At 37.5% G+C, this 21,706-nt stretch overlaps 1 protein-coding gene across 5 annotated transcripts in view; it reads right to left on the bottom strand.

Annotated features, from left to right (window-relative positions):
* Positions 1–1,697: 1,697 nt before the first annotated feature.
* LOC129711111 (guanine nucleotide-binding protein G(I)/G(S)/G(O) subunit gamma-7-like) overlaps positions 1,698–21,706 on the bottom strand; it is a 71,004-nt gene continuing 50,995 nt past the window's right edge. For all 5 annotated transcript variants that reach the window (XM_055658513.1, XM_055658516.1, XM_055658515.1 and 2 more), the window contains 2 exons: positions 16,852–16,972; positions 1,698–11,858 (listed from right to left, as the gene is read on the bottom strand). In XM_055658513.1, the coding sequence (XP_055514488.1) occupies positions 11,733–11,858; positions 16,852–16,932 (207 nt within the window). In that variant the 5' untranslated portion in view covers positions 16,933–16,972 and the 3' untranslated portion in view covers positions 1,698–11,732. The remainder of the gene's footprint in view (positions 11,859–16,851; positions 16,973–21,706) is intronic.

A 21,706-nucleotide genomic window follows, 5' to 3' on the forward strand; every position in this document is an offset into this window, starting at 1 on the left:
TGCTCTGCAGGAAACCACTTGGGGAATTAAAAAAAATAATTCAACTTAAACTGCTATTCAATTGTCCCGGGCAGAGGACATGCAGCAAGAGAATGGCAAAATGTTCCAAAGGTATGGAACATTTGTTTCATTCCCATGTGAATGATCAGCTGAGCAAGGTTAAGTGTATTCATAGAACCTATAAAAAAAAATCTGGCTTAGTTTCAACTCCTGAACTGTACAAGTTCCTAGGATGGTAATATGCATGGAGCAGAGAACAAGATGCATTGGAAATGAACCCTATATAGTTAGCTATTTTTGGACTTTATACAGACATTAATCAGAAGAATAAAGTTTGAATATTTATTTGGATTTGCAACACATTAACAAAAATGACCATGTACCCCGAAGGCCTGCCAGCTGTGAAACTACATCTCCTTAGAATTTTAGCAGCTTAAATAAAATAGTACAAATAAAAAATAATCAATGTTCACAGATTAATATTTGTAACCCCAATGACATACTTGCATCTACACAATCATTTTTTTTAATGTGTTCGTTAACATGTAAGTTGCTGTTTATTGCTTATGGAGTTAGTTATTGGCCTTAGCTGAAGTTGGTTTAATCAGTTCAGATAGTACTTTGGCTTTCTTGGTTGAGTGCTTTTCCTGGTGTTATAGCACAAGTACTTTGGATTTTAATTGTAAATGGTATGAGAAACCTGATGCTTAGTTCAAGTAGCTGGACCTTTACTCAGGAGTTTAGAAGGATGGAATAAGATTCCATTGAAATCTGTACAAAATTCTTACTGGTATTAGTGAAGTAGAGTTTATTTTCTTTATATAGTAGATTCTGGCACAAGATTTTCCCTTAGCTTAAGATCTCGAACTATGGGGCACATAGTTTATCTTTAAATATCAGTCATCCAGGCCAGGGAAAAGAAACTTCTTCACCTAGAAATGTAGTGAACTTTGGAAATTTTCTGTTTGTGGGAATGTGGAAATTCAGTCACTGAAAACATTCAGTTTTTTTTTAGAAGGAATCAAGGAATATGGTGCTTAGCAAGAAAGTACCCTGTACTATTTTAAACTATCAGCTGAGATTTAATTGAACAGCGAAGCAGGTACAAAAGGTTCTATTTTTATGTTACTTTAAAGTAGGTAATAGGCACTCTTGGTCAGAGCCAAGTCATGATTTCAAGCACCATCCTAGAGACAGTGCATTAAGGCATGTCAATACTCCACCATAGTTAGATGCTCCATTGTTGGAGATAACATCTTGCAACTGAGACATTAAGCTGAATTCTCATTTGATCGAGAAAAAGGTGAGGTTAGTTGTATACTGTTCCTCTGTCAATCTTTTTCCAAAGATTAATTTCACTCCATGACCTCCATTTTATACCTCAGTTCACATCCACACTTAGAATTCTCCCACACAGCAGCACTTCCCTTTCTTTAGCGTTTTTGCTTGAAAGTCATTATGGGGAGTGTGGGTTCAAACTTCCTCTTTTTTCCTTAGTGTAGCTTTATGAACTTAACACAAAAGGGGCTCCTTTTCCATAATGGATAATTTGCAGAGATAATTAAGTAAATGCAAAGGCAAATGAGGTATGAATGTATATTGCATCAGACCACACACATATACACACACACACACAAAGTTACTGGCACGAGAGCTTGCTGTGCCACAATCTCCTCAAAGAAAAACCTCACGACAGATTTGAAAATGTGAATATTTTATTGTCATCATTTCACAAAAGAAACAAATGAACTAAGCCATGATACATTAGAAAAAAAAGGTTAAGAATACAGCTAAACTAGAGGAGAAACAATGCTACATATACTTTTATGGCAGTAAGAAATTCAGACAAGTTTGGCAACAAAGTCAGAATATGGCAAAATTTGCTAGAAAACATTATTACAAGGTATTAAAGTATTTTTGTTAAATGCACTTTGCAAATTAGGTTACATGGTGAAGCTCTAGATTATCTGCATAAATCTGTTCAAACCAAAGTATTTTTTTCTTCATCAGTACGACCCAACATTTTGGAAACCATTTTTCATATAACATGTTATAGTGCTAAGCAGATTTTAAAGATAAACTTTTAATTATTAGACTAAAGAAAGATGCACAACAGCAGATGAGCACTCCAGGAAAGGGCTTTGGACACAAGATCTTATACACAAAGAAAAAAGGCTGCACTAGCAAGTGAGAGTAATCACAAGTGCCTTGTTTGTAATTGTTGTCTAAACTCAGAGTGCATTCAATGCTGATGTACCAATGGAACTGTACAAATAGAAACCTCTGCAGTCGGATGCCCAAATGGGAATAATTGAAAACATTGTCCAAAAACTAGTCTGTTATGAGACAAGAGATTTCTTACCTACTGATTATGAAATTAGCAGATTTTTCTATGTCGAAGACTTGGAAAATATAGGTTTGATCAGAGTTAGGGAGATCAATATTTAACATCTTAATAAAGTGACTTTATTTTGATGTGCACAAAACATTGGATCGGTAAGGAAACAGCAATATTAAATTTCTAAAAATGTTGGCGATTATGTACATCTAATTTCAGCATCAACATTTAATTTATTTTTGTTCCATCAAAGCTTAAAAACAGAAAATAAGCAATGCAGAACAGCCTTGGGAGATATGTCATCAAGCTTGTGTCAAATAAGGCAGGATGAATAACTTGGCCGAGGAAGGTGGTCTCACAGAAGTCACAGAATTTATAAAATTGCAGAATATGAACACTTCATAGCTAGTCACAGGACTCTAAAGAATGATTTAATAACATGCTTGCAGCATTTATGAAATGAAAGTACCAGGCAAATCAAAATTGCCAATGATGGAAATAAACCAAGTGTAATACTATCAGTCCAAATGAAATGTTCATGTTAAAACTGATGACTATGTAAATCTATCTCCATATACATATTTCAATACTATTTGTAAAGGTACATTTGCTCCCTCTACTCGAAACATATGTCCATTGTCAGAGCAAGTTAAGCGCAGAACAATCAAATTATAAAATGGCTTGCCCTCATCACCAATTTTCAATTGTGTAAGATCACAAAAAGAGGATTTTTGCATGGGATCCTGTAACTCTGCAACAAGTCGATCTTTCCAAGAAAAAAGGTGAAAGGAAAAATCCAACAGATCTACCTACCCCACGGTAAATAAATAAACACCCCTTTTTTTAAAAAAATACAGTGACTCTTTTTAGGGTATCCTAAGAATGACTTGCATCCACTCCAGTTTTGTGGGTTCTGAGGAAGCCAATGAGGGCAATGTACAAAATGCAGAGTTCTGAGAAGCAAGAATTCCTTTATGGGCCTGTCCCACTTAGGTGACTTTTTAGGTGACTGCAGACTATGCAGTCGCCACATGTTTGCGGTTAGTCGCCTTCATGGTCGTGAGGAGTTCCTGCATTCTGAGAACAAGTCGCGGCCTCATTATGGTCGCCGTGAATTTTTCAACATGTTGAAAAATTAGCAGCGACCAGAATGAAGCCGCCATGGAGAGTAGCAAGAATTCTTGTGCCGTAGGTGGGTTGCCGGTGCAGACCAGTGAATTTCATTGGCTCATTGGGGGGAAAAAAACCCCGTAAGCAGTAGTTTTCAGAAACAAGGATAACCGACCGGTAATGTTAAATGTCCGCCGAGCTTCACAGCCGTGTATCTCTGGCTTCTTAAAAGTTGTCTCCATTCCTTCTCCCCCCCTCTTTTAGACTTGCATGATCCTTCCTGTACACTGTGATTTCATCGTCTTAATTACAGCGACAACCTTCCTGTTCATCACATTGACTTTGCACCGTGTGAATTTCACTCAGACAGCGCTCCCCCCCCCCCCCCCCCCCCCCGCGTGCCCTGTCCCCCGCTGCATAACGGGCTGGTGAAGGAAACGATGCGTGTGTGTGTGTGTGTGTGTGTGTGTGTTCCACTCTGACAGGCCGTTCCAGTCGTCGGTATTTCAGGCGACTACCGGCGACTTGACAGTCGCTTGAAAAATCGCCTAAGTGGGACAACCCATAACTCACCCTGCCATACTATTTTGTTTACACTAATCAGACTTGATTTTCAGTAATAACTTATTTGAAATATTAATCAAAACCAGATTTGGAGATGTTTATCAGGAACATTAGTTTACAGCACGTTATTACTAACTGCTTTTTATTTAATGGCAGTTGTACAAAAACTTACTCTACTGCTTTGGAAACACGAAATTAGTCTGCTGCAAATAGTAGTGTCTAAATATCACTTAATCAGTCTAGACGAATTTACACCTGAAGATCCAAGATTGCTCTGTAAGTTGCAGTCAGCTTCAGCAGCTATGAGGTTCCACAGTGGACATCAAAGTGCCTAAAACTGGGGTGAATAAAAATGTTGGAAAGTATCTCTCCTGCCAAGTATTTTCAGCATCTGGAGCATCTTGACTTTTGGCAAACAAAATTCAGAAGGGCTGAACTGTTACTGTTCTCTAAGAAGAACTCTGGAAAATTCCACATTTCGATATTAATTTAGGGCAGGATTAGATTTGGTTCAATCCTTACTGAAAACAGGAAAATTGCTGGGTGTAAAAGTAATAAAGATTTACATCACATGTGAAAGAAAAATGCAACTTACATACCACCTGTCCAGGTAACTGTAACATGTATTGCGAAAGACTGGAATTTTGAGGATCAGCAAGAGTGGAAAATCTAATTGCTAGTAAAAAGAGATTTGGCAATTTCTGGACATGGTGTACAAAAACATTTTTGGAGTATAGTATGTTAACTTGTCTTATTCAATGATGACTGGTTGGCATTACAAAATTCTTCAGGATCACAATTTTGGTCATGTTAATAGCAATAACTATTTTCCATTACTGAATTATTAATTGATAAATTACATATCCACACTCTCGCCAAATGTTATACATATCTGATTTTCTTTTTCCAAACAATGAGTGTTCAAATCTACATACTTGATTCTTAACTAAAAGCTTTTAACACATTAAAAGACGGCAGCCTTCAATACAAAAGATGAGTGTGCAGAAAAACGAATTTGTGGGATTGACAATTTGAGATTTGTGAAAGAGATGATACTTTTGTAAAAGAGTCTTATAAGAGTGCATGCTTTTTTTCTCTCAAAAAAATCATGACTTCTTTGGATTTGCTACAGATAATGCTGAACACGATCAGGTTCTGCAAGATTTGCATTTGCAAAAGTGGATTTCGTAATGTTTGCTCTTAATAATTATGCAAATTTAAAAATTGCATCACTAGAGGAAGATATGAGACCAATGGTCAAGATAACAGCCGGATAGCCAAAGTACTTGAAAGTCAGGATTTAAATGATGCCAATATTTGGCAGATTTGTTTTACAAAGTGCTCTAACCAGATAGTTTGCAATAAGAGGCACTGAAAGAAATGAAAGCAACTGTCTAATTAATGTACAAATGCTAACCTGAAAAGGATGTCTTATAAATTAACAATGCAAGAATAATTTAAGTAAATACCCCTGTATATGTACAGAAATTGAATTGAAAAATTGCTGTAGTTTTAATATTTGTATTTTAGTTCTTTTCATTTAATCATTGATGATGAAATGCATCAGTTATGGACATTTAAAAATGATTTACTACCAATGCACGATACGCTATAACATATTTAAAGAGTGTTTTTTGTTCCAAAACATGTGCTCTCTCTGTTAGTAGAGGCCATAAACCAGAGCAGTAATCTGGGTCAGTGAGTAACATACAATATTACAACAATGTGTTCCCACAGAGCAACAATAATCAGTAGAATAATGTTTCAAGTGGTTAGTATTCTGTTTTACAGTATGAGACTGATGACATGGAAACATTTTGTGCACATAAAATTTAGAATGGGAAAATTAAACTCTAATTTGCTACAGTAAAATACCATAATGTCTTGAGACAACAAAAGGATTGTACCAAAACCAGGTCTTGGATTACCCTTTGCATTCCCCTCTTAATCCTACATTCACAGGTGACTGTTTGTAGCCATCAAATTAATGTTAGCTCTTTCAAAATCACTCTATTTTTTTTACTTCAAGTATTCATCCCCCCCACCCCAAGCTACTATTGAACCTATAGCAATATTACACGGCAAAGCTTGCACAGGAATTTAAATGTGATCACTTTTGGAGTGGCATGTTCAGGACACACATTATGAATATGTGCATGAATACGTATCTTAATTGTTTTAATGATGGAAGAGGAGTTTGTCTCCTTATGATAACTTCTCTCCTCACAAAGTCATACCTAAAAATCTCTCCTGCAGTTTCCAATTCTTTTGTCAATTACCGAAAGCATATGCTCTCTGGTCAGCAATTAAAACCCGCTTCTAACGTTCATAAATCCTTCATAATCTTAAACATCCTTGCAAGACTGAAAACACCTTTGCCTCAAAACCTCAGCTAATATGAATAAGTTTATGCTTATATTAGTCGAGTCTGTATCCTGAAAAATCTGTACAGATTGGAGGATCTGATAACAGTGTACTATGATGTAACTATGATGCCCTATACTGAGGGATTCCTGGACTGCCCTGACATTCACTGGGACCCAGGAGTCCCATGCTCCGATTAACACTGGGGAGACTGAAAAAATGATAATACTGTGTAACATTCAAAAAAAGTGTTGGGGGTATTAATGGCAATAATATCTAATAGTCTGGAAAACATACAATAATCTCAAAAAGCTAACAGAAAATTGGAACCACAAAAATGCAGATCATACAGTAGACTCAAATGACAGAATCTCTTAAAGGGGAGTGGGTTGATAGATGATTGGACAACTAATGTAAATTTCTAATTAAACTTCATAACATATTTAAAGAAGAAAGGTCACCCACTTGATAGAGCAGGAATCTTAATTTGTAATTAATTAGTGGGTATGTAACCTGGAGACCTTCAAGCACTCAGCTAAGAAAATCATAGTTCAAGTTTATTCATGAAGAATAGCCACTTATGCAAGATCATGAAATACAGAGATTATAAATGACCAGCATCTGCAAATGAAGGGAAAAGGAGGAATAACATTAGTAAATATTTGCAAGTAAATAATGATGACTACACATTGGGATACTGACGTGCTGAAAGAGCAATAACTACTGTTTGGCAACTACTTTTTTAAAAGGCTCTGGAATGCATTGAATAATACATGTACAGAAAGTTGACAATGAGAAGATTGCCTATATAATATCAAAGTGGTAGGTAGATCCAGCAAAGTTCTTGTACATGGTTTGTGCTTTTAGTTATTGGCATCCAATGCAACTACCGTTAATACAGTTTTAGCATTTACAGTAAACAGACTACAATGATTCATTTGTGAATTGTCAGAAGCAGATACACCATCTAAAAATTCCACAAAGATAGTAAGATACTCAAAAAACGAATACTGGAAATCTCCCCAATAAAGCACAAGTAAAATGTGCAACCAATTCAAGTCCAATCTACCTATCATTTGCCAAATAAATACCTAGTGTTAATTGAGAAAATAATTTAATCAAACACTCCTATAATTTCTTACAGAATATATTATTAATTGGTTCAAGTGAATTCACAAACAAGGAAACATTTGAACAGGGGGGATCTGAAGGAATACTTTTACATATCTAATGTTAAAATTGAAGGGAAAAAGAACTCCATTTAAGTAAAAACTGGTAAACAATGATGAAAAGTCCATTGATGGAGTCATCACATGCAGATTTGGAATTGACCAAAAGCTGAGTCTTGAGTTCTGATATCATTGATCTAAAGTTAGGCACAGAGAATGGCCACTTTTGAAAGAAACTGGCTGGAGGGGTGTTGGCATAAACATTCTCAATTAATTAAATAGAGGAGGAAAAATCAATAAATCAGTATTGGCAGATCAAGTTGACTCATGCAATATAAATTCTAGATATGTTTAATTAATTACTGTCCATTAATTCACATTAGTATTAGGCTAACAGATCACTGATCAACTAAATTAATGTAACAGAAACACAAAATTTACTCTTGGTCGAATTATTTATTGCATTCAGAATAGTGAACAAAGCTTTGAATGCCAACCTCAAAAGACCACTGTTAATGTTGTGCAAGAACAGTGTGGTGTGAATGACTAAGTACCATGAAGAAAAATAGGCCCGATTTAAATCATATCACACTTTCAACCCATCTTAGAAGGGGCATGTCATAATGCAAATGCATTGGAGCACAAATAAGCAAATTCACATCTCCAATGTGTCACATGTTACAATCTGAATCATGGCCAATGTGGTTTAATTAATTCAATCCAATTTATTCTATTGAAAGCATTTCAGGACATTGATCTGTTCATGTGCCAAGATGTTAAGGATAAGAATAAGAGATATGCCATTTAGAACAGATGAGGAAAAAAAAGAATTCACCCAGAGAGTTGTGAATCTGTGGAATTCTCTGTGTCAGTGTGGTAGCACTGCGGTCAGGAAGCATCTCTGGAGGACATAGATTGGCAGACAGATTGTGGTGGTGGCGGGGGGGGGGGGGGGGGGGGGGGGGGGGGGGGCTGGAGAAGACGTGGGAGTGGGACAAAGCCAGACAAGTGATAGGGTAGAGGATTTTGATTAGCAGATGAGAGGACAAAGACTAGAGTTGAAAAGAGACAAAAGATTGTGAGATAAGGACAGAAGAGGAGTGAAACTTGAAGCAAGAGGAACAGATAAATGTGCAAGGGACAGGGAGGAATGGAAAGGGGGATGGATAGTGGGAGAAATGAAAAGGCTGTATAGTGGGAAAAATGGGAGTGTTCTAGTTTGATTTTTTTTCATGGTGCTTAGCAGGATGCTTTTCATTCAGGGATTAAAGACAAAAATGTACTAATTTTGGTGAATAGATATATTTGTTATATAAACCTCATGTCCACGTGGGAATATAAAGAGAATTTGGTAATGCAACTGATTATTTCTAGTAAACAGATAACCGAATAAAGTCAATTTTAGTCCCTCCAGTTTACAGCTGGCAAGGGCAGAGTATGGAAATGATATAGCACTCATATCAAAGATACAACAGTGAATGCTTGACAAAAGGGACTTAGTTGTTTTGTAAAATATTTTGCATCAAGGAAGTTTGACCAGATTACATGAAAGGTGCTTTATTGGTTGTTATATCAGTAAAGAAGGTGGCTCCGATATCGTTCAAAACTTTAATCACTCATGGTGGCTGGAGATGGCACAAATGAAGAGGTGTACTTTCCAAAGTAGGAAAGGTCACAGCATTTAAGATGATATATTACAAGGCACAAGTCAGGTCATGATGGAATACTTTGCGTTGGCTGGATGAGTGCAACTGCACCATCAGTCAAAGCGTGACACCATCCATCTCAAAGCAGCCCACTTGATTGCCATCTCATTCATCCTTTTACCATCTATGCTTTGCGGCTGCCATCTACAAAATGCAGTGGTTACTCATCTACCATAGTCTACCTCCCAGACCAGTGAATCTATCATCATGCATGTGGGCATTAAATGCATGGAAACTCCACTAGCTGTGGAGTCCATTCTATGTGGCACAACATCCTGACTTGAAAGATCTCTCCATTCCTTCATCAGTATTGGAATACTAAATTCTGGAATTCCATCCCCAACAGTATTATAGCAGTATCTTCACCAAGGTGGTAGATTGCCACTTTCTCAAGAGATTTTGATGGGTAATAATATTCTCCTTTTCACTAATGTCCATTTTTCAAACATTAAAAACATTGCTCAAACTGTTCCACCTAGTATGAAATCAATCAGATATGTATGCTGTGTATTTTACAGAATATAAATAGCACCGAGTACAAATAATGCAATATTTCAGTTGGGTCTTCTGACTAATATTCATCCAAGCATCCTGATGGAATAATAATCTCTCATGCTCTCTTTGGAAAGAGTCAAAATCGTTTTTTTTTACAAATATATTATGGATATTGAAATAAGAGATTAATAAACCCTAGTGCAAAATGCAGGTTGAAGTGTTAGAAGACACAGCAAACTTTAAACTCAGGCAGGTTTTGACAAATTAACTTACTTTTTTTAATACACAGAACTTGGTTATCATTTATAATATATACAAAGACAGTGAATTTTCATGTCAATTTTCCCTTAGTACTATAGTCCATTTCTTTAAAGCGAAAGCCTTTCAGCATTGATAGGACAAAGGCTATTCCCAGTTGAATGAGGTAGGACCTGAAAGTATATTAACATCATGCAGCATTACCAGGTAGTTAATTTTATACCACAGGAAAATTCACTATCTGGGTAGATATCATTTACATTTGGCAGTTGTAATTAGAAGGAAAGCCTTTTCATGATATAAGAAAACTAACTTACAAATGTGTGTTACTACTGTTGTATAAATACTTCACTTTCAAATTATGAATTAAAAAAAGTTTAAAGTAGAGTAAAACCTTAGTTGGCACTCGTACTTTCCCATTTCAACCTATATTGCATGCAGAATTAATTTGCTCTTGCACAAGACTGTTGAACTTGAATAACAATTCGGAAGCAAGCACTAAAAGGGTTCAAGTAATTTGCACAAATTCTATCCATCTTGCAAGATTCTATACATTCTCTTTTGAAATACTGTCTGTTGCAATTGCTGAATTGATCTGAATATTTTCTAAAATTTAATAGCTTCTTCCACAGTCCATAGAAGTGGTTTTAATCATTATAAATTTTAGCCAATTAAAAACATGTTTAGCCGAGAGACAAAAGATTACAAGTTTATGATTTTTATTATGTTAGCATTTATAATGCAGGATCGAGTCACCTGAAAACATAAAGTATTAGAAGCAATACTTTCCCACCAGGTTTTAGTCAGTGATAAGTTTGTCATGCCTCCTTCCACCTCTTTGCAAAATATCAAACTGCCAAATGCACTAGAGCACTATGAAAAAACAACTTTAAACGAATACCGATGGCAATATTCGTAGTGTTCCATATTACACAATTGCCAGTAAAATTAGGACACAAAGAAACCGATGCCATTTTTTAAATATATAACCTTAACCCAAAACTTTAACACATAATGCTCATTATACTACTGATCTACCATGTAGAAGCTACACTTTGGGAAACTTTGCTGCACAATGTTCAATTCTCTAAAACATGTTTTTGACAATCTTGATTAAAATTGATGATGCTTGTGAGATACCATTTCACAAAAATCCTATTGAGCAGAGTTAAATCAAATTTACTAATAGAATTGATGTACACAGTATTGATCAAATATAAGCGGAGTAACTTAAAATCGATCTATTTACAAAGCCTGGTTATGCACTTAAGGATAAACTATTACTTACATATTTGGACATTTTAAAATACTTGGACAATTGATTTAGGATCTCTATTTTCTGTTAAGTATTTGGAAATTTCTTCAGATTGAAGGTACTTGTTCAATTCAATTTAACCGGGATTTCTGCCAGTAAAATAATCTTACATTATCCCTTCCATCCACAATAACAAATTTATCAACTAATTTCAATCAAACGTTAGACAAATGAGAAAGCATATCCATGAGAAAACATTAAAATTCTGCCCCTTCTTAATCTGGTGAAATTAATTTGCATTGGCTAATTTTTAAATCTGCTTTGCTAGATTTGCAAACACTGGTTCAACTATAGCTTTAAAAAAAAATACAATCCTTATTTAGACACCTGTTTTCACAGTTATGAGTACTTCATAATGTTGGCAAACACAAACTGGGTGTTAGAGTGCAGTGCTTCATCCATTATGGGCAAAGCTATAGGATGATGCAGGGCTTTCTCTCCTTGAAAGGATTTTCAGACGTCGGAACTCCGAGAATCAGTGGATCATTTCGGGCATGCTGCTCACAGTAATTCATGAGGTCTACAGCAGCTTTGGATACCTGTGATGAGATAATAATTTCAACAAAAATCAAGATTATTTTTGGGTGTATATATTGTAACAACTAATTCCATTCTAATTGTATGTTAATGCAGTTAACTTGCATTGTAAAATTAGCCATATTCTAAAAATAAACGTTAGCTAAGTAGGAAATTGTTCTCTTTCCAACATTGAAATTAGCTATTCTGGCTTCTCCAAAATTTCAAAAAAAGATATTGGGGAGTGATCCATATGACAAAGAGATAGTGGCGTTTTATGCAGATCTAAACAGTATTTGCAGGCAGACTGAATACATCAACAACAGGGATTGCAAATCATTCATTATCAGTCAGATTAAAAAATCCTTAGAAACAAACATCTATATTCACGGGATAGAAGGAATGGTGACGTTTCAGGTCGAGACCCTTCTTCAGAGTTCTTTAGGGACTGAAGAAGGATCTCGACCCAAAATGTCTCCATTCCTTCTATTTAGAGATGCTGCCTGTCCCACTGGGTTACTCCAGCATTTTGTGTCTATCTTCAGTGTAAACCAGCATTAACAGTTCTTCCTACACATCTATGTTTACATATCTGTTGCCCTGTTGCAAACAGGAATCTCATTGTTCCGTTTCAGAACACTCTCGATGCTTGATAAATCCAGCAAGTGTCAAAAATAAATTAAGGCCTCAAGGCTAAATATGATCCGATCATTACAGTGCATATGCAAATGTGTTTTACCGTAGAACATAAATAGTAATCAGATTCCCCTCCCTTATTTAGGATAATTTCCCTTATTTAGGATAATTTCTATTGAACACATTTAAGCATCTGTAAGATTTCAATTTTGTTTTATTTGAACAGATGGAAACTGGGAAAACATCTCTTGAGGCTTATCTAGAGAATAGTATTTAATTTTTTCACCACTATAGCAATATAAATCCTCACAAATGCTCATTCATTTTCCTTAATTTAATGATTCTGGAGAGTATTACAGATAATTGACCAGTTCATTTGATGTGTGGGATACATTATTCAGTTGCATGACAATAGTAAAAAAAGGCTTGAATAGTAAAAGGGGTGCAGGTGAAAATAAGGCAATTAAAAAGCTGAAAGTAATCACATGTGAAAAACTCACATGCTTGTTGAAGACAAGGTAAAACCCAAGAACTTTTACAAAAGTATTGTTTTAATTTACAATTTAATTTAGCTTTATAGAAACTGAACACATCTCCTTCTAAAGTGCAAGAAAATATGAAAAGAATCTCAGCTTGTATTCTTGTTCCCGATTTCTTAACTTTCTGCTGGAAGCAAGAATCCTGCTTTGAGGCACAAATTCTATGCCTCGAGGAGGGATTTTGCTTCCAGAAGAAAAAAGTTGAGAAATCGGGTGCAATACCACCAGCTGAAATGATTTGCATATTTTCTTGCCCTTTAGATGGAGATGTGTTAAGTTTTGACATTTATCAATACAATATTAAAAATTACCAAATTTATGAAAAGGAAAAGTGATGAAATTAGATTAGAAATATTTGTTGTAGAAATTAAGCCCAAACGAGAAACATTCCATAATAATAATAATTTAATTAAAATCTTGTTTAGGATACCTGTTTAGATTTGTTAATTCATTTTATCTGGATTTGAATTGCAAACATTACTATCATTGCCCTGCACTGCAATTGTGAAGGTATCCCAGCAAAACCTGCTGATTTGCAGTTTTCAAAATTGACAGAATATCACCACTAAAGCATTGCAAATGTCCCACAGCTTCTCAATTATAAACTAGTAACCTTAATTACAAATTCATTCAATGCATTTGATCCTCCAGGAATATACCAAGAAGATTTTCACATTATAAAAAATTGAATTTAATTTGTTAATCATTTTCAACCAGTAGTAAGTAGGCTTAGCATAATAATACTGAATTTACTGCAAATTGCACTGAAATTCTGACCATATCTTTTAATAGCAAATGTTCACTGCTTGCAAGAACCAAAACAAGAATGATCTCAATACATAACAGGAAGCATTGCAAAATAACATAGGGCAGTTGTTAAACAAGATCAGCTGTTCTGTTGATTATAAACACACCTGCCAGTTGTCCCATTCAAATTCTCTGGACAAAGTTAAGAATTCACAATGAATCAATAACATCCTGAATGTGTCAGCCATGTAGTATATCAGTGATATTTTCATTACAGCAAATCAATTTATTATTTTGAAGTGAAAATATTAGCTCAATGACTTCTTAATTGTGGAAAGAGTTGGGGGAAGATTGGTGCCAAATAAAAAGTTGTACGGTTGATATGCACATTGTTCGTTATTGATGGCGTGCTGCTACTGGGAAGGAGAAAATATTTTTTCCACTTACTTCTTTACAAATCTAATTGGCTGCGGTCAACCAAATGCAATTATACTCAAAACAATCCAATGCAGTATTTACCAAGCATAACCATGTTTTTGTTTCACTGCAGGTCACAATTCTCTCAAAGATTTGGATTGCAATTGTGAATATAATGTGTTTCTGCTAAAGATGCTAATCAATGCCATGTGCTTCAAGGTCACTGGCCGTATTCTGTTCCATGTTCAAGAGGCAATTCTCATGCAAGTGAGTCAAAACAGTGTAGACTAGTTAAGTATATGTGAAACATGCAATATGAATCAACAACAGCGAACATGGATTTGATCTAAAGCTATTTGCATTATCCCAACTGATTCTGCATCAAAAGGGCTACAATACCCTTGTATCAAAAAGAAAAACAGACACCCATTTAAATAATGCCTCTCCCGGCTTCAGAATGCCCCAAAATATCTGACAGCCATATAAATGTTTGGAGCAACTGTTACAGACAATAGACAAGTAGCTCAGCAGATTATTATTATTTTTTTTTTTTTTATATAGAGTAGGCTCCCCAAAAACAATGAACTAAGTGACAAAGGCAATATATTTTCAGAAATCTTAACCTCAGTTACTGCTGACCAATTTAATGAAACATATGAAAGAATGGGTCTTCCACTAAACATCCTGAAGATTGTACACAAACCCTGACAATGAAAGTTCACATTGACCGTGGAAAATGTAGATCACTTTCCATATCTTGGAGATCCCATTTAAAGGCAGGCATCAATAAAGTAATTCAACATTATGTCTAGTGTTGTCTTTGGCTATCTGAGGAAGAGCTACAATAAAATTATTTTTGCTGTGCGTTTTCCAGTCAAAGATAATTAAAGATAGTACAAATGTCTCCAATGAGGTAGATGGGAGGTCAGGATCACAGTCTAACTGGCAAGGGAATAGTTCAGTTGCCTGATAACAGCCAGGAAGAAACTGTCCCTGAACTTGGAGGCGTGCATTTTCAAACATCCATGCCTCTTGCCTGAGAAGAGGGAGTTACTGGGGTGTGACTGGTTCTTGATTATGCTGGTGGCCTTGCCGAGGCAGCGTGTAGTGTAGATGGGAGTCAATGGAGGCTGCTTTGCTTCATGGTCTGGGCTGGTCCACAACTCTGCGAGTTTTTGCGGTCTTGGATGGAGCAATTCCAAAACCAGGATGTGATACATCCCAATAAAACGCTATCTATTGCGCATCCATAGAACTTGGTCTGGGACATTGGGGGATATGCTGAACTACCCAAGCCTTCTCAGGATGTAAGATGAATAAGTGAAGATCAAGAACTCAAATCCAGCACCAAACCCCATGTGGGCTACTAGACAATAGTGATCGGCACTTTCCTGCATGCTTTGGGGACATGTTCTGTCTAAAAGCAGCACCTTAAAGTAGTGGAGAGATATTAACATTTCTCTGCTCAAGTCTGTCAACCCGTTGATAGGATAGATGAATCAGGGCAATATCTCCAGCAGTAGGCGTTCTAATTATACTCATCCATTTCAGGTGATCACACCACATCATCCACGTCTGATACTAGCACCCCAAATGAGCACCACCCCAGCAAGAAATTGTTAAAAGGGCTGAGAAAACTCTTCAAGGTTGTTCTCAAAGCTTGAGTGAAAATAAGTAGCTTCTTCACTGACATCAGAATCCCCTTACTAGCACTCAGCGTGAACATCAGACAACTACCGAGTACCCATTTTTTTCAAAAGGAATCCAGAGACCCAAACAAAAATTGTGACTGGAGGGCAGAATCTCCCAAACATCCCATGCACCCCTTCAAATGCTATTTGCTCCACAAGTGCCAGGATCTGTATATAACTAACTGCAAAAGCAGAACTGATGTAGAAATGAGCCATTTTTAACCCTGAAGAACAGCCCAAGAAGTCTATATTGATTCAATGTTTCTCCTTGTGCAAGGGTTAAATTGCAGAAGCTTTGTAGCTAAGACAGCAGTAGAAATTACTCTTCCCGAAGTCCAATCCAAAAATAAAAACACCACAATTAAGATTAGATGTAGTAACTTGATGAAACAAACTTATAGAGACGGAAGCAGCCAAATTTTAAGTAATTTGCATGATTCAATGGGTGGGTTCCACTGTCTCGTTCAAAACACAGTTCAGAATTTAAGTCATTAATTGGCTCCAGACTCTAGACTGTTGTGTTACGCCTTCAGGCCTTTGACTTAAACAGACAAATTAAAGCACAGAGCGTCAGGAGTCAGGCATTAAGATTTAAGTTATTAAAATGTGAAACAGAAGCCAAACTAAAAACATTGTTCTATGATAATTAAAAATATTACTACAAAGACTATTTCTTGGGTCTGGGATAAATATTAATCTCCATCATTGCCTGGCACTTAACTCAATAAAATTAATCCCCTTGTGCAACTATTACAAAAAATAGTGGTTAGCATTTTAAGAAATACATTGGTAATGACAATTGTGTTTCAAGGCAGACATGCCACATACGCAAGATTTTGTTTCTGTCATAGTATCATACAATGCAAACTAACTGAATGGACGGAAGCATTTCAGAAACAACTTTCCATAGATGCATTTGTGCATACACATGAACAAAAAAATAAATTGGACCCTGGACAAGAAAGCAAGTGTTTAAGCAATCTCACCTTGATTCTCTCAATGCCTGCCTCAATCCTTAGCTGTTCTACCAGTTTCCGTGCTTGTGCTATATTGTTAGATGATGACATTGTCAGCCATCTATTTCAGGCCAAGGCCGGACTTGGTATTCTGTAAGGGAACAAAGATACACATCAGATATTTAAAGAGGGTCAAAACAGATATACCAATTTGAAAGGCTTAAATATTTTTGATAAAAAATTAATCCTATTAACATCCTTGTAGCAATCTTCAAATTCTTTCAAGAGTCAATGTTTTATTGTCATATGTCCCAGATAGAACAATGACATTCTTACTTGCAGCAGCACAACAGAATATGCAAACATAGTACATGTCAACTTTTTTGCTGTCCCAACTTTATTTAAAAACAATACATGCAATGCTATATTCAAACATCTGATATTTTGCATAAATGTTTACTTCAATTAGCATTATTTTTTTTAATAACTTGGAACCCCAGGTTGGAAGTGGATCTAGTTTCTGACATGGTTAACAGAACTCAATGGTCAGGACAAGCAGATAAATTGCTCTCCTGAGATGAAAGGAACACTAGTCAAATAGTCAAATTTTTGACCATTTTCACCACTCCTCAACCCTTCACTCAAGAATTATCTTGAAACTGAGGTAAGATATTGAGGTTGTGAGTCGGCCAGGACAGCAAGTAGAGATAGGGAGTTAAAAAAAACTATGAGTGTTAGCCATTTCCCAGTAGATAACTAGCTTTCTATTTCAGCCAAGTTGCCTAACCCAGCCAGTGCCACTGGTCTGCATCTGTCCCACATCTCCCCAAACGTTCCTATCCATGCACATGTTCACATACGCACTACTCTGAAAAGATTACCACTCGGGGCCCTTTTAAATTTCACTCATCTCACCTTAAATCCACAGCCTCTAGTTTTAGACTGCCCTACCCTGGGAGAAAGACTGGCTATTCGCTTTATCTATGCCCCTCATGAGTTAAAATCTCTATACAGTCACCCTTCAACCTCCTAAATTCTAGGGAACAGGGACCCGGCCTCTCGATATAATTCAAGCCATCCAGATCCAATAACATTCTTGTAAATCTTTTTTACACCCTTTCCAGTTAAATGACATCCTGTGGCACAGTGGTGCAGAGGTGGTAGAGTTGCTCCCTTGCAGCATCAGACTCGGGTTTGATTCTGACTGCGGGTCCTGCCTGTATGGAGTTTGTACATTCTCCCTGTGACCGCGTGGGTTTTCTCCGAGTGCTCTGTTTTTCTCCCACATTTCAAGACATGCAGGTTTGTTGGTTAATTGACTTCTGTAAATTGCCCCTAGTGTATAGGATGCAAAACTGAGATCCCAGAACTGGTCTACTGGTGATGGACGCAAAAAGCTGGAGAAACTCCGTGGGTCAGACAGCATCTCTGGAGAAAGGGAATAGGTGACATCTCAGGTCGAGACCCTTCTGCAGACGGTAGTCTACTTGTGATCATTTGTCGCCGCGGACTCAGTTTGCTGAAGGGCCTGTTTCTCTGAACTAACACTCACACTGTATCTCTAAACTAAACTATGCTAGGGTGACAGGAACTGTATATAGTAGTCAAAATGTGGCCTTGCAAAGAACTGTATAATTGTAAAATGATGTCCCAACTCCTGCCCTGAATACCCTTACTAACAAATGGCAATAAAGCCAAACGGATTTTTCATCACCCTGTCTACTGGCGTCATCACCTTCATGGAACTATGTACCTGCACCCCTTGGTCTCTCCATTTTACAACATTACCCAGAGCCCTACCATTTACTGAGCAAGTCCTGACGGGCCTGTTTCCATAGATAGACGCAAAATGCTGGAGCAACTCAGTAGGTCAGGTAGCATCTCTGGAGAAAATAGATTGGGAACGTTTCGGGTTGGGAGCCTTCTTCAGGCTGACTGCAGGAGTGGGAGGAAAGAAAGCTGGAAGAGTGGAGGGGTCGGCTAAATTATGGCTAGTCATAGGTGTACACAGGTGAGGGGACTTTTTTGATGGGCAGTTTTGTAGAAATTACCTAAAGTTGGAGAATTCAACATTCATACCTTTGGGTTGAAAGCAACCCAAGCAGAATATGGAATTGCTGTTCCTCCAGTCTGTGTGTCGCCTCACTCCAGCAATGGAGTAGGCCCAGAACAGAACCTCATATGTTGTTTGGGTGGTTTACAATCTAACTGTTGAACATTAAGTTCTCCAACTTTTGGTAACCCGTACAAAACCCCTCACTCCCCCTTCCCTTTCTTCCCCATAACCTTCTCTCTCGCCCTGGTTGACCTTGCACCCATTTCTCTCCTCCCCGCAGGATCTCACATTTTCTATCTAGATTTCTGGTACTAATATGTACACCAACGTCTTGCTGCTCATCCTTCCCCTTGAAAAATGTCTGTAACCAGCACATGTAAGGCAATATACCATGCTAGTATCTCATATGTTTAGTTTAGTTTAGAGATCGCGTGGGTATACAGGCCCTTTGGCATGCAGAGTCCACGCCAACCTGTACACTAATTCTATCCTACACACTTGGGAATATTTACAGAAGCCAATTAACCTCCAAACCCGCTCGTCTTTGGTATGTGGGAGGAAACCAGAGCACCTTGATGAAACCAATGTGGTCACAGGGAAAACGTGCAAACTCTGTACCCGTAGTCTGGATCGAACCAAAGTCTCCTGCGCTGTAAGGCAGCAACTCTGCCGCAGCACCACTGTGCTGCCCCAATATGTGGCAACACAATGTTGGCTTGGTTAGGTTACAGTCTAAAGTGTTTTTTTTTTAAAAAAGAGACATTTGAGCATTGCAAGGGTTAACTTGCAGAAAAAACTAACAAATTCTCTACAGAACAATGATAGGTAATGGTTGCAGAAAAAGAAGGCTGCATGCACATAAGTGGAAGTAGACCACTATTAGATGATTTCTGCAGTTTATCTTGTGCAATTCAATTTAGTAAATATACTGGAATATTAGTGGAAGGAATGCATGAGCACAGATGTACAGACTATGTTTATCCCTGAGCACAGATATGCAGAGATACTAACAAGACACTAGGAAAGTCAGTATTTTTGAATCCTTGCACTTCAGAAGCAAAAGATAAACCGTGATTAAAAAGAACAGCCTAAGAGAAACACCCTTTCAAGAAAAAGTTCAAGCCTTTGTGTTTGGGTAACTAGAAGTCATTGCAACACCTATTATGTGTTAATGGAATATCAGATTTCAACATGATTTATAGTCTGCTGAGTGTTTGCTTAATTTGATTTCTGCTTAAATGTTAAAGCAGAAAGTTAGATCCCAAAACACAATTATTCTACAATTTGAATGATTTTCCAATTAATGTGAACTGTACTTCATTGTTTTTGTTTAAAAAATGAATGGAAAAGCTTTTGTGAAACACTTTTCCAGAAACACTACATACTTTAACCTTAAACCACCCTTGCCAAATTTCCTCCTTTCCTGTACTGTCTGGTAACACAAGGCTGTTTATCCACGTTTGGGTGCCTGACTGTTAAAATGACTGAACCATTGAGCACTGGCCACATTTAATTCACACTAAAATGCTACATACTCTCAATGGGTATCCTACAATAGATTACCAGTAAAAATATAGCAATTCAACATCACCCCACCCCTGCAGGAAAATCTAGGACCGGCAGTATTATGTGGAGTAAGAACTAAATCTCTTGTTTTCCAGCCCTCTTGAAGTACAAAACTCAGAAAATATTTTGTGCGCACACTGATCACTGGCTCCAAAGGCTCCAGTCTAGTCCCTACTAAATTGCATAATGACGAGAGCTAGCACATGAAGTGACCACTGAAATCCAAAGAGAAATTCCCATCTATTGTCCAATAGCAGTGAGACCAACAGATCAGCTAAAAATAGGCCAAATATTATATTGGAGATCTCCTTGATCTGTATGGCTATTCAAGATGAACAAATCACAATTAGAAACATATAAAATTGGTGCAGGAGTAGGCCATTCGGCCCTTCGAGCCTGCACTGCCATTCAATATGATCATGACTGATCATCCCTCAGTATCCCGTACCTGCCTTCTCTCCATACCCCCGGATCCCTTTAGCCACAAGGGCCACATCTAACTCCCTCTTAAATATTAAAGGATTTCCCCTCTATCCTTAAGTTGTGACCCCTTGTCCTGGACTTCCCCAACATCGGGAACAATCTTCCTGCATCTAGCCTGTCCAACCCGTTAAGAATTTTGTAAGTTTCTATAAGATCCCCCCTCAATCTCCTAAATTCTAGCAAGTACAAGCTGAGTCTATCCAGTCTTTCCTCATATGAAAGTCCTGACATCCCAGGAATCAGTCTGGTGAACCTTTTCTGCACTCCCTTAATGGGCAATAATGTCCTTCCTCGGATTTGTAGACCAAAACTCTACGCAATACTCCAGGTGTGGTCTCACCAAGACCCTGTACAACTGCAGTAGAACCTCCCTGCTCCTATACTCAAATCCCAAATTGTCAAGATATCACTAATAGTCAAAATGAATGGGTGGGAAACAGAGCTTTCCCATCAAGTCTGGAGTCTGACAAACTTGTCCATTCGTTTGTGCGCTTCCATAACATGCCGAGAGACAACGATGATTAGAAGAGGGAGGTGTCGGTCAGAGGCGGAAGTGGGGGGGGGGGGTGGTGGGACTGAGGATAGAGCGCGGTGATTGGAGGCGGGAGACGTCCTAGTAGAGCAAAGATCATAGAGCGGAGCTTAAATCAGCCGCGGGATCTTCTACCGTCCCCTCGGTCAAATTGCTGCGTCGAGGCTCCTGATGTTGAAGCCCCATGATTCGGGGCGGACGAAGCTGCTGTTTCTGGAGTTCGGAGTCGGTCACCAACCGATGTTACC

This window comes from Leucoraja erinacea, chromosome 29, assembly GCF_028641065.1.
Source record: "Leucoraja erinacea ecotype New England chromosome 29, Leri_hhj_1, whole genome shotgun sequence".
NCBI classification, from domain to species: Eukaryota; Metazoa; Chordata; class Chondrichthyes; order Rajiformes; family Rajidae; genus Leucoraja; species Leucoraja erinaceus.